The sequence below is a fragment of the Rhipicephalus sanguineus genome, chromosome 8, assembly GCF_013339695.2.
Source record: "Rhipicephalus sanguineus isolate Rsan-2018 chromosome 8, BIME_Rsan_1.4, whole genome shotgun sequence".
Taxonomy (NCBI): domain Eukaryota; kingdom Metazoa; phylum Arthropoda; class Arachnida; order Ixodida; family Ixodidae; genus Rhipicephalus; species Rhipicephalus sanguineus.
In genome coordinates this window covers 37,627,726-37,640,681 of record NC_051183.1, presented here as the reverse complement: position 1 = coordinate 37,640,681, position 12,956 = coordinate 37,627,726, and the positions used below count along the sequence as shown (strand labels likewise).

The 12,956-nt window shown below is 44.2% G+C and overlaps 1 protein-coding gene across 1 annotated transcript in view; it reads right to left on the bottom strand.

The window, feature by feature from the left end:
- Positions 1 to 3,669: 3,669 nt before the first annotated feature.
- Positions 3,670 to 12,956, bottom strand: part of LOC119403149 (uncharacterized) — a 51,706-nt gene continuing 42,419 nt past the window's right edge. The window contains exons 3-7 of the mRNA XM_049418194.1: positions 8,576 to 8,668; positions 6,940 to 7,078; positions 5,544 to 5,701; positions 4,721 to 4,792; positions 3,670 to 3,696 (exon numbers count right to left, since the gene is read on the bottom strand). Of these exons, the coding sequence (XP_049274151.1) occupies positions 3,670 to 3,696; positions 4,721 to 4,792; positions 5,544 to 5,701; positions 6,940 to 7,078; positions 8,576 to 8,668 (489 nt within the window). The remainder of the gene's footprint in view (positions 3,697 to 4,720; positions 4,793 to 5,543; positions 5,702 to 6,939; positions 7,079 to 8,575; positions 8,669 to 12,956) is intronic.

Genomic DNA, 12,956 nt, shown 5'->3' with positions numbered 1-12,956 from the left:
CAGAAGGAGCACGAACCGAACGCACAGGTATACACAGGACACAACGAACTAACAATTGTCACAGTTGTTACTTCTTCGTATTTGAGCATTATTCCTTTCGCAAACGCGGCCGCTGCAGCCAGCGAAGTGACCTTCGTGCGCTCTGTAACTTCAACGCAAATTTTGCGGTGAAAGCGCAAGACGTACAACCGCCCCATCACGAGATAAGCGCGTGCGTACGGGCGAAAACGCCCTGTAGGGCTAAGTACAGGTGGTAGAGGTAAGAGGAGCGCGCGCATCGCAACGTGCGGGGTCGCGGCCTTTGAAACTTTATTCATTCCAACAATCCATTTTCTGGGATGCTGAGGGCCGAGATCAAAAAGCCTCTTCACGGGCTTGACTAGGACCACGACCTCCTACAAAATGGCAGAGATAGGCACGCATCTATAGTTCAAATTTCATCGAACATAAAAAGAGAAATAGCTCAACGAATTTTTTTCGAAAGAGAAAGTACGCAAACCGCCACTGCAATTAGAATTTGCCAAAACCTGAGGGACATAATTAGTAATCATACAACAGAAACCAGAAAACACAATGACGCTAAATTATAACTCTAACCAGACTGTATATGTACACATAAATATATATACACATATACATATATACATATATGCATATATATGTACCAAATGCAATGAAGGTGACATCAAGAGAAATAAATCGGCAAGAAATGTGTCAACTTTAATTCGATAATCACATAAAATTCAATGAAAACATAAAAACGAAAAACGCGAAATATTAAACGACATGTAAGCCAAAAAATCACAGGATATCCACGGGGTGAATGATGATGAGTGAGGCGAAGCTCCGGAGGGAATCATCGGTAAACCGTGAAACTCTTCCGTGAAATTCGCCCAGTACATCATATAAAAAGTGTGAAACACTGTGTATATAATAAACATCAAACTTTTATTGTACTGTTGGTTTACGTGGTCCCTTCATTATCACCGCTTTGAGATCGGTGAAATGCAGGGAAAGTGTCCGCTCCCGAGCGAAAGAGAAAGCGCGCCAAGAGCGACCGCGTTCCCCTCTCGCCCTCTGAGAATAACGGCAAGGCTAGAGGGAAGTCACGACGCGCGTAGCGTTCGTCTTCGCGTTCCACGACGCGAGGTCGGTAGCATGCCCAACAAAAGCCAACGGAACGCGACCGTGCAAGTGCTCCAGCTTCGCGAACAATGCACGGCGTTTACTGCACATAATGTGTCCCAAAACCAAACATCTTGCTCAAGGTGTGATTTGCGTTCTTCGTGGAAATAATTTCTTTATCATGTATATTTAGACGAAAAGTTGAAAGCTCACTAGAGTATATCGCCCGCAAAATATGACTTTTAGTGTGATTAAATCAAGGAACACTACGATGTCTTGTAAATTATGATATCTGGTGAATTGATCATCTAGTGAGCAATTTATTAAACTAGAGCTGGCTACATACATACATACATACATACATACTACTACTACTACTACTACTACTACTACTACTACTACTACTACTACTACTACTACTACAGAGGAGGGAACGACCGACACCCTAAGAAGCTTCGCTCCTAAAAAGTAGCTTTAGCAATATTTTCATATTGTTAGTTTATTCTGGTAGAACGGCAAAAGAAAGCGCATTTCTTTGCCATATTTAGCGCGCGTGCGTGGAAGAAACCACGTGTGAACATGACGAGTGTTGTGAAGAAGGGTCCGGTGGTTTATTCGAGCAAGTGTGCCCAAAAAGTTATCACTTTTTAGTTCTGTGTGGTAGCGTTTCATAAGACTTGCGTAGTAGTAATTTGGTACGGTTAGTAGTTTCATTTCGTCAAAGAGCGGGGAAGTCTAACTTCCATACGGAACATCTGCAATGGCGCGAACTGCCTTTTTCTGTATTACATGCAATTTATGAATGTTCGTTAAAGTTGTCCTACCCCAAACCAGATGACAGTAGTTTATGTGCGATAAAAACAATGATTTGTAGATGAGAAGTGTAACTTTTTTTTAAGAATCAGAAAACTTACCTCCAGACAAATTCCAGTTATCCTACACTCGAAGCCAGTTTTTAAAACGCGCCTTTCGCTGGTAGTACAGAGAACGCGCTGAAATGCCTCCGAGCTCTGCATACCGCCAGTGGCAAATATAAATAGCTCGCCATTAGTATGCTGAAGGACGAACGTTCCGTGGCCGAGCCGTCCAACGCCGCGCGCTGCGGAGCGATGTGTTGCAGGTTCGAATCCGCGGTCGCGCTCTTATTTCAGAAAATATTTTTCTTAATTATTTTTCTTTGGGGTTTTATATATACATGCATGCATATACGGGACATGACGGTGACGCGGACGGCAAAAACCAGCCGAGAGTGTCCATATAATTGCTATCGCAATAAGAAAAAGCTGAATAGAGCGCAGTACCCAAAAATTCGAATTCGTTTCATGCAATAGAGTGTATTTCCATGAATCGTTCTTGCCACGAACTTCACGCGACTGGAATAACTTTCTCCAGACATTGTGGACATTAACGATTATAAGCAGTTCCGCAATGCAATAGCTAACATTGTGTACTCAGGTTCTGTTTAACTTGCTGTTTCTATCGTATTTCTTCGTTTTCTCTTTTTTATTTTATGTGCTTTTAGCTCTCCCCCTCTGTAATACTCCTCGCCCTGAGGGATATAATCAATGAAATAAATGAATTGAAAACTGAAAACGCACTAAAGAGGCACTCAGAGGATCGTAATCTTCGTCATCATCAGCCTAAGTTCCCTGCGGGACAGCTGCTTTTTGAACCGATCTCACATTACACTTGTCTTATAATTGCTTGACTTCATTTCATCTTATGCCCGCGGATTCCTGAAAGTCATAACTTGATCAGCACGTAAAGTTTTCTACACCATCTCCTTTGCCTTCCATGCGCATTGAAGCCACTGTGATAACTTAATAAACCTCGGGTAATCTGCTCTGAGCTCACATGTGGTCCACAGTTTGTTTTATTCCTCTCAACGTAACATAGGGTGCGATAGGTTCACCTGGGGGCTTTGATTCTAGTAATTTACTGCACCCGTTTACCTTTCAACCAATGCGGCGGTCGCATTTCGATTGTAGCGAAATGCAAGATGTCCGTGTACTGTGCGATGTCAGTGCACGTTAAAGAACACCAGGTGTTCGAAATTTCCGGAGCCCTTCATTAAAGTTTCTCTCATATACTGAGTCACCTTAGGAAGTTGGATTGTTAAACAGTCCTAGTTTGGCCACATAAGAAAAGCAGCCCATCAACTCACACCGCTGCCTGTTCATCCTTTCGAATTGAGCCGAACATTTTTCGTTATATTGCTAGTTGCACTCGGTTCTCAAGATGTCAAGCTTCCTTGTAAACATCCAAGTATCTGCCCTCCAGGTTAGTACAGGTGAATGCAACGATTTTATTCTTTCCGTTTCAAGATAAGCATTAAGGCACTGCTTATGATTTAGTAAGGCCTGCCGTATTCGATCCAGCATATTGTTGCTCTGTAAGCTTCGTTCTCGTTTTCCTTTCGATCTTTCTTTCCCTTTCACCCTCTCCTTAGTGCAGGGCAGCAAACCGGATGCTATAATTCTGGTTGACCTACCTGCCTTTCTCTCATTTTATTATCTCTGTCTCTCTATCTCTTCGTTTTCGTGATCAGAGTTCCCCGTGAGTAGAGTTGGGCTGTAGGTAAATGTGCAGGGGTTGCCAAAAGTTCCCGGGGCGCGCTGCCATAGGATTACCTGGTACAGCGGCCTGGGAACTTTTGACTACCCTTGACCTAGATAGTAAAAAGTAGCACTCTTCAAGCGATTCCAAGAAGTGTACACTACAATCATTTTGTTGAAATTATGTATAATATTAACTGAACGAAATAATGAGCAATCAGAATTTGCTAACTGAAGCAGAACGAGAAGGAGGAGCAGGAAAATAGGGAAAATCCAGAAAGGTCAAGAAGACGCGCGTCCCGTTTGCTATCCTACACTGCAGGAAGGGGATTAAGGGATGAAAAGATAGGGAGATAGAAAGAAGTGAGCATGCAAACAATTCCCTTTGAGGTTAATCAACACTGCTGCGTTCCATGCACATCAAAGCAAAGACTGCTTTGGTGGTATCTTCTCAACTTGGTAGTACTGTATGCAGGATCTCATGCGTACCACTTCCACTGTAGATATTAAGACATGGCTGGCCGCACTGCTAGTCACAGTATTGGTCGGGTCACGGTGCCTACTGAAGGCTTGCAAGTACTCGGCATAGAACGTCGAGTACCTGTCGTAAGGACTGGGTGTACACCAGGCACGTAGCCAGGATTTTTTTTTCGTGGGGGAGGGGGGGGGGCAAGGCCTAATTGTTCGAAATAAAGCCTTTCCATGGCAAAAAAGAGTTGCCCGGGAATATAGAAGGCTGAACAAATCTTTTTTTGGGGGGGGAGGTCCGGGCCCCCCTACACCCCCCCCCATTGCCTACGTGCCTGGCATATACGGTGATGTCAGATTGCCGATCAACACGTGGAGTGTGTCTAACAAGGATGAAATCACTATGATCAACTAAAACAAATGTATACTAGGACCTACTTCGGGAGGTTATATACTCGCTACTATCCGCATATAAGATGCCGCTAAGTGTGTTTAGAAGCACCTCGTATTTTAGTTGGGAGGCTCGTTAGAATGGTAAATTGGCCTATTTCGGCCCAGTGTGATAACCTTACCACAGATATGTCAACGCCGGTAACAATAAACGATATCTTGGGGTCAGTTGCAGCACGGTATCTGAGGTTCACCTGTTGAAATGAGTGTTTAATAACATGTTAGAAGACAGCCTATTAGCTGTTGATTAATTGAGTCGGGAAGATTGCCGTGTTGGAGGAATGCAAGTTTTACAGAGAATGCACTTCTTACGAGGTTATTTAAAACTGTTAAAAGGATGGCGAATCATTAAAATTTAACGTTATCCATGACAGCAGCACGAAGTGAACAGCATCACAGAATACTATGGGCAAAACAAACGCCTTTTTCTTTGGTGTTGTATACAGCGCCTTGCTGTCATGGTCATTGCAACGTCTCTGCATTGATTTAAAACAGCTCAACTTCGAAAAACACAGATACTGTCATAAAAATAATGAGCGGACTATCGCTATGTTAGTATTACAGCCTAAACGCTGATCTACTTTCCATGTTGAAACACAATTTATCTTAGCATGGCGATATTTTTAGTGACTTGTGTCTATCTTCCTGACTTTCTTGTGTCTAACTATTTTTAATTTTCGGTACTGTGCACTTGGAACGACAAACGCGATATTTTGTGTGTGTGTGTCTATGGAAACTGAGAACATAAAGAGAATTGTTTTTCAAAGAAGGTAGCTATTCAAGTCCACCCTTTTAAGGGATTTTCATTTATATTAATGCAGCAATAACTACACGGTGCTATCATTGTCAACTACGCAAGCTTCGCCAAATGTTGGTGCAATAGCTAGGTCGGGCAAAGGCTCGAAATGCCCGCATCCTCGTAAAGTAGTCATGATGTATACTCACGGAATTAGTGGTGACGCACAAGTACACCAGCAGTGCCGTGTGTGAACTGAAGTGTCTATGATGAGGGCCGTCCGAGACGAAGAATAGTTCAATCTGAACTGAGTCCGGAACTTGGGCATTTTGTCCATTCTGACGCTCGCTGACAAATGGCTGCTTATCTGCGGTGCAAAGTGAGTGTGTGAAACGGTGAGGTTATCCTTGAGTTCGCCTTTCGTGGACGTCAGAAAACATGGGTAATTGGTGTTTCGCAACGCCGGCCTTATTTCTGCGTTTTGTCCCATCCCTTTATATTTCCCTGCACTCAACAAAATTCGACTGGTCGACTGACCGACAAGAACTACAGCTGTTCTCACATTTCGGCAGTGTCGAAGTCATCGCTTACCAATTTTACTTTAACCGACTAGCCCAAATCGCCGTTCTTCTGCAATTCATCTCTCGGTGTCCGCCGCGCAGGGCGGAAGACAAATGAGATCAAATGGGAATACTGTGCAGTGATATCTAAAAAATATCACACCATCTCCCGCTAAAGGGCACCATATGAGGCGATGCGAAGCAGCGTTTCGGCATGTCGAGCCCGCGTTTCAGAGGGGAAGTGGAGAGAGGGAGTCGAGAGGGAGGAGAGAGGGGGAGAGGGGTAGTGGGAGTGGAGAGAGGAAGTGGGAGTGGAGGTGTGTGGAGAGGGTTTGCGCATGCGCATTAAGGGTGGTCACACCACCGGTTTGAACTCCGCCTTAAGATGCTTCGCATATAAAAAATTGACACAGAACTAGTGGTGCTAAGACTTGGGAAACGGCTGAGCTGGTGGCGTTCCCCTCCTCCTTTCCCTCCTCCTCACCCTCAATTCTCTTTCCCAACCTTTGCTATACTACACTATACACGGCTATACTATACTTCACCCCCTGTCTTTGATCTTATTTCTATCTCATTCCTTCTTTCTCGGTATCTCTATCTGCTTCTTTCTCTCTCTCTGTTCTCGTTTTCTCGCCCATCAGAGTTATTGCATCCCACGCTGGACAAATCGGAGCACGTGTTCTGGGAGCGAAGCAGAAGATGAAGAAAATGATGAACGAGAGACGACTGTGCTGTACTCGACTGGAACATGGCACATCTTCGTATGGCCAGGACCAGTTGGGAACCAATCAGCTCCGCTTTGCCTTTAGCCCTTGCGCCACTTGTGCAATCCATGCCCGGATTTCTGTCTCAGTTTTTGCTGCGCGATGTGGTGCTCAGCCAATAGTTACAAATTATCTCCGCCCCCCCCCCCCCCTCCCAGCTTCCTATTACCTTGAAAGTCCAGTCGTCCATTTGATTTTGAAGGTAGAAATTCAGATGATTATTGTTGAGCCACTGACCATGGTTACTAGCTGTTTGTTATGTTTCAGATTAATTCGCTTACCTTGCTCTGTATGCCTGACAGTTCGGTCCATCATTTCCGGCTGCTCGATTTCATAGATCCCGTGAGGAACGACGCCATCTTGCGATCTCTCGACGATAGGCATTGGCTCAATTCGGTGCCTCGGACCCACCAGCCCGTTCTGGAGCGCAAGAAAGACGCCCGAAAAATCAATTAGCACGCTATCGAAACGGTTTCGTATGCATTGCAATAATTATATTTATTGTCCATAACATCATTAAGGAACTTTACATTATACGGAATCCACATATACAGAAAATTATACGGCAATACCTGCGACTTGATGGAAACGCATGCAGAACATTTCAGTAGGACCGCTGTTTTCAAGAATGTAGGTGGTAGTTACCAGCCGCCGCAATGGCAACTGTACGAAAAAAGTACACTGTAAGAATTTGTTAATTAATTAGTTTTCTATGTTTTGTGAACCATTCTCTACTCTTTAAAACATTCGATTAAGTTTGTGGAGAAAAGTGGGGTACCTGTCTTTGTTAAGTACCTTGGTGTCACTGACGACTCCTGGTGACGTCATAAATATACATGAATGCCAGTGAGGTCTATTTAATTAGTGTTTGTTAAGCTAACAGTTATGTTTCCCTGTAGCGTGGGTGACACCACCTACGCATCTCGTGCGAGGGTGAGCTTGCTTTCTCTCTCATTAAACTTTGACAATAGCATTAATTTTTGATGCATCAAACAAGTAGCACGCGTGACATTGCCGAAATAAGCAGGTTTTACTTTCAGAATGTTTGCTTTGAAAGGAATTTCGCCATTGATATCTTTTTAATGCAGCGTTGCGCTGAACGGCAATTCCTGGAATTCTCAAAACCCTAACGCCCGCACCATATTTCGAAAGAATATAGCTTTTCATTCATAGTTATGCAAGGTTGACGACCTTACATCATTATACGATCCATGCATCAATTGACGATCCATACGTCAATTACCATGCTGTAAACCAGGGCGCTCACCGACATATTTTAGTTTTTCGCCTCACACGTTTGTTTCCCGCAACTTTTTTTAGAGTCGGCCCGTTGTTGCCTACGGTGATTGTCTCTTTTTCGAACTGCTGTCATAATTTTTACTTTTACTGCCAGAAAAAAGTGTTGTGCAGCAGCACACAAGGCGTTGCAATTTATCTGAATCGTATGTTCTTTAGCTGTTATCAAAATTTTAGTCTCTTTTCATGTTTATAAAAAAAAGAGCCTTAGCCCCTTTTTCTTTCTGACTTTTTGAATGAGGCAAATAAAAAAGAATAGTATATAGTCATAAAGATGCGTAGTGCAACTCTCCTGTTAAAAATTTCCCACCAAGAAGCATTTTATTTCATGGCTGTGATTAGGTCATTAAAGGACAATAATGAAAGAGGAAACGGAACATATAAAAATGCCGTGACACCATGCTGAAGATAAGCATTTGTAGCGGCAAGCAGAAATGCTTTTAATTGCGAATTCCAGCCATTATACTATCTGGACTTCCCATGAACTTCGGACAAGATTTTAACAAGAATGCCTAATACAAGATACAGTAAATTAAAATGAAGTTGAGGTAAAGACGTCCCAATCAGCAAGTACAAGGAAAACGAACGCTGGCGCATATTAATTGTTGATAATATACACACCATATAGACACCATGCTCGTCTTTGGTCACTGCTACTGAGGCAATCTTATTTTCGTCCTCGTACAGATCCTTCTCGACGTCTTCTCCGTTGTACTGCAAGGCATGCGCAAAGTAAGTCTCGTGCGAAAAGATTCCCGCCACGTAATATCTCCAAGCAGAGGTGTAGTGTTCGAAATTCCTAATAAATAAGAGGATCAAGGGCTTAGTAATCCACATTTTCTGACATGAGCCAGAGTTAGACAACACTAGCCGACAAGTACCAGGTAATATCCTCTGCTGGTATTATGACCGTCTATATGGTAGGCTTCACTCAAAGTGCACATTCTTTAGATATTCCTTAATTTGGTGTTCGAGTAAAAGTTCTTCCAGGTCTAGCGGCAGTCTCATCTCGGAAGAAATGACACCACGTAGTCAAGTCTTACATAGTCAAGTCTTACATGTCTTCGAGCTTTGTGCCGCGTCTTCCAAGATGACACTGTCTTGAATCCATTGGTCAGCTGCGTACTGTTAAAGTTATTGTACCACATGACAACATTTAGCGAAAGATCGGCGTTCGTGTGCCCTGGTGTATTCCTTGGATTAACTTCATGTTTCGTCGCACTGCCGAAGAGAATCTCAGAGGCCATGTAGAAGGAAGCCCGTGGTTGATATCTGCTCCGCCATGTGCTGAAACTATCCCAGCTGCTCACGGATGGACGGACGGAAAAAACTTTATTCAAGTGCTGGTGTATACAGGCAAACCTAGGGCCCATTTGCACGCTTGTAGAATTATAGCCCCTATTTTATCCCTGTCTGATTTCCTGAGATGATAAGAGAGGAAGGAGTAGACTATGCGGCTGATGAAGGAAGCCTGGATGAGCCTACACAAGTCCATCCCTTTAAATCCTCTTTCTGTTGGCCACTCTATGTCCTCTATGTCTGCGAGGGCCATGGTATATTGCGTGTTATGTTGAACAAGCATTCTCAGCACTCTAGTGGTCAGAACCGGATGAACCGGGCCGCTTTCCAACACAATTTTTTATCGGTGCTTGTTTTTGGGTGCCTGTGCCTAGTGTCTTTTTTGGCTTTATTTCTGATGATCCATTTGAATATACACCGTTTAAGGAAACAAATACACGGGGGGCGCCCGTCGACACAAAGAGAGCGAACTTCCTCGTAATCCAAAGGTTTTGGGTTCGGTACCGATTTAGGCTTGTGTATGCATCCGCTTTCATTTTACTTTGCATTATAATTACTATACTTCAGTCCGAACCGCCAAAGGACGCCCATACGATTTAGTTGGCTTCACTATAGCTTCAACATCTGGTGGCTTCGTGCGCTTGTCATACAACAATGGGTCCTGTAATTATCCTTCTTTTGTGGAAGACTATTTCATGTTTCCTTTGTTTCTTTGAAGCCCGCCTGCTGGCAGCGCTTGCGGTCTTCAGTAAACCTTTTTCGTGGCGCGGCTTATAAGCCAGGTATGACACTCTGTGTAATAATGAATATATGCACATATCTGAGACATTTTTTGTGCGCGCGTGCGTGTGTGTGTACGTACGACTTGCGTAACGGTCTTTCCATTTTCCTCCGTTAGAACTCGCAATTCAGGCGCCGCCACTGAAGCTTTCTTTAGGTTCAATGTCAATTGGTCGTGCACCCGCATCACCATTGCTCCATCCGAAGACCTTTCTTCGAGAAGTCGAGGGTGTACGACTCTTGGTTCCTGCAAACCTGCATGAACAATTGGAAATTAAATTTATAACTATATGTTTCAGAGGCAGTAATGAGGCAAGCTGTATAATGAGGGACTGGGAATTAACTTCAGCCACGGGGGGGGGGGGGGGTTCTTTAACGTGGACCTAATATAAGTGCATGGGTACTCTCGCATTTCGCCCCCATTTAAATGCGACCATCACGGCCGGGAATTGAACCCTCGTGTTCTCGAGCTTAACAGCGTGAAAGCTGACTCGCTAAACTGCCACGCCGAGTCCATGCATGAAAATTGCATGCATGAAACACGTGAAAATGTTAAGGGACGATAGATCGTGTATTATGTTTATCTGGTTATTTCAACATCGAACGCGATGTCCTTCGGACCGTTCCCAATGTACTAGACCATACAACGGCTACTTTAGGTGCAGAAGATCGTACGACCACGGCCGTAAGTTTCGCAGACTTGAATGCGACGTGGACTCTGCTACTTTTCTTTACCTCGACTGGCCTCAGTGCTCGGCTGCGGACAGCGATATCAGCTGCACATGTTCCGCACTGATGACAATTCCTTCCATTTACTTCTTCCTTTCCATCCGTTAAGACTCTTGTCCTTCCGTAGAGAAGAAAATTAGAAGCGCGTCTGATTGCCCCCCCCCCCCACTCTCCCTTCCATTTCTGCTCCTCCTCCTCCGCACTGACATTTATAGGGGCCCTGCAACACTTTAAAAGAGCTTTTTGCCTCATGAATCGACCACCACAATTTTTTAGAATCTGTGAAGTACGAGCGGAGTTACAGGGACTTCTGGCACAATTTAAGCGCTTTCTCTCTCCTTCTCGTACCAGCGGGCGCGCTGAAAGCTACTCGGGGGGTGGGGGGGGGGGGTAGTGACAAGGGGGCAAGAAAATGCGTCCGTTCGTCCGCACGCGTGATGACTTTGAGCAGTTTTTCTGTTTTTTCTAAAAAACGCGCAGCTTACTTTCAGTGTGATCGTGAGCAAGCGCGCGGGCACGTGGCGGCATCCCGCGGCCGCCGCGGTAACTATGCCGCTCACGATGCTCAAATGAGCTTATGGCCGTGGACTTCGGGCTTATGGCGGTGTCATTAGAGTTTATGACATGATTTATAGAGATAAGAGGCAACGATTTCTCGCTGACTTTGATAAATAATTGTAAATTCCAGGCCGAGTACTGCGCCATTATCTCTGGCTCGCGGGTTCCCAGGAGCTTCGACTACCGATCGGGGACGTCTTCTGAACATGCTGGAAAAATTGTTGCCGAGCCCCTTTAAGAGCCGTGAAAGCGTGAATATGGCGTAAAAGTAAGAAAGGGAAATATTGATTGCCTAAATGTGAGGAAACACACACACACACACACACACACACGCACACACGCACACACACACACACACACATACACACACACACACACACACACCAACTCATAAGCGTACCAGAAAGATCGAGATCTTCAGCTTAGTGCCAAAACCGGGCCGCACCATATTCAATAGGGTGCTCATGAGCTAGGTTTATTTATCCTTTGAGTTTTCAACGAACCTTCTAATAAGGTGTAGAATTGGCGCAAGTACAGTACCTCTTGACAGCTGCTGGTCGTCGATTTTTTCTATTGAGGTCGCAGCTGATGTTTGTCACGGACATGTAAAATGTTAAATTCTATCTCGCACATAATGGCGCGTGTTGAGGTCGAGAAACAAACACGTCTTTCTGAATCTCGGGTGTCCATGCACGGCCCCTCCGGCACATGTTGCCATGTCCACTGTCGCCGCGAAAGTAATCTCTACAAACGAGTGTCGCCAAAATGGTACAGCCGCGATATTTCAGAGGTCAGTCAGACATACATCGAAAGGCGAAGAAGAACGATAAATAAGCATGCACATCGACTTTTCCTGCTGTGTGTTTGGCAGATGAACAATGCGAAAGGCCAGTGATAGTTCTGAAGCGTTTTTAGGTAAACAAATACAGTTGCTTGTACATGAATCAGCTAGTATTAACGGTAAAAATAAGTATGCGATGTATATGCAAATCATAAAAGTAATCTCTTAGGAGAGTTCTTACAGTACTCATGTAAATCAATGCAACGATTTTCGCTTCCTGGACTGTGTTCCAGCTTAGTGTGTTTAGTAGACCCGACTAAAGACCTTCGCATATGCATGAGGGTCAGAATAATTCGCACATAAAGCAAGTACGGAGTTCAGATGTCGACATAACCAATGTCCCAGAAGGTAATTTGAATAGAAGGTCTAGAGACAAAGACGCATACACATCAGCTTTCCTCCGCCTAAGCTTAGGCGATTAACAGCACAAAAATTCGCAAAAGGTGTTGCAATCTTTTAGATAAAGAAATACAGCTACACGTGCCTTGGCATATTATCTCTAGCCTTTATAAAAAAATCTTTCCGAATTTATGCGTATGCGAGTAGCTTGTAAATCCGAGAGATAGCCTGTTAGTAGTACTGTTAGTATATACTATGTACGAAGAAATGTACAGTTCTTACAGTTTATCTGATACTTTGGATACCTTGTTTGCAACTGCCGAAACAAGTAAACATTTTCTAGCGTTTGACTGCAGCGTTTCTATAGCCTACTCCCGAACGTTGGGAGAGGACTTGGCCCTGCAGTGGACGATAAAGACAGTTTCGCCGCTAGGGCGAAGCAGTGAATGCGACGAC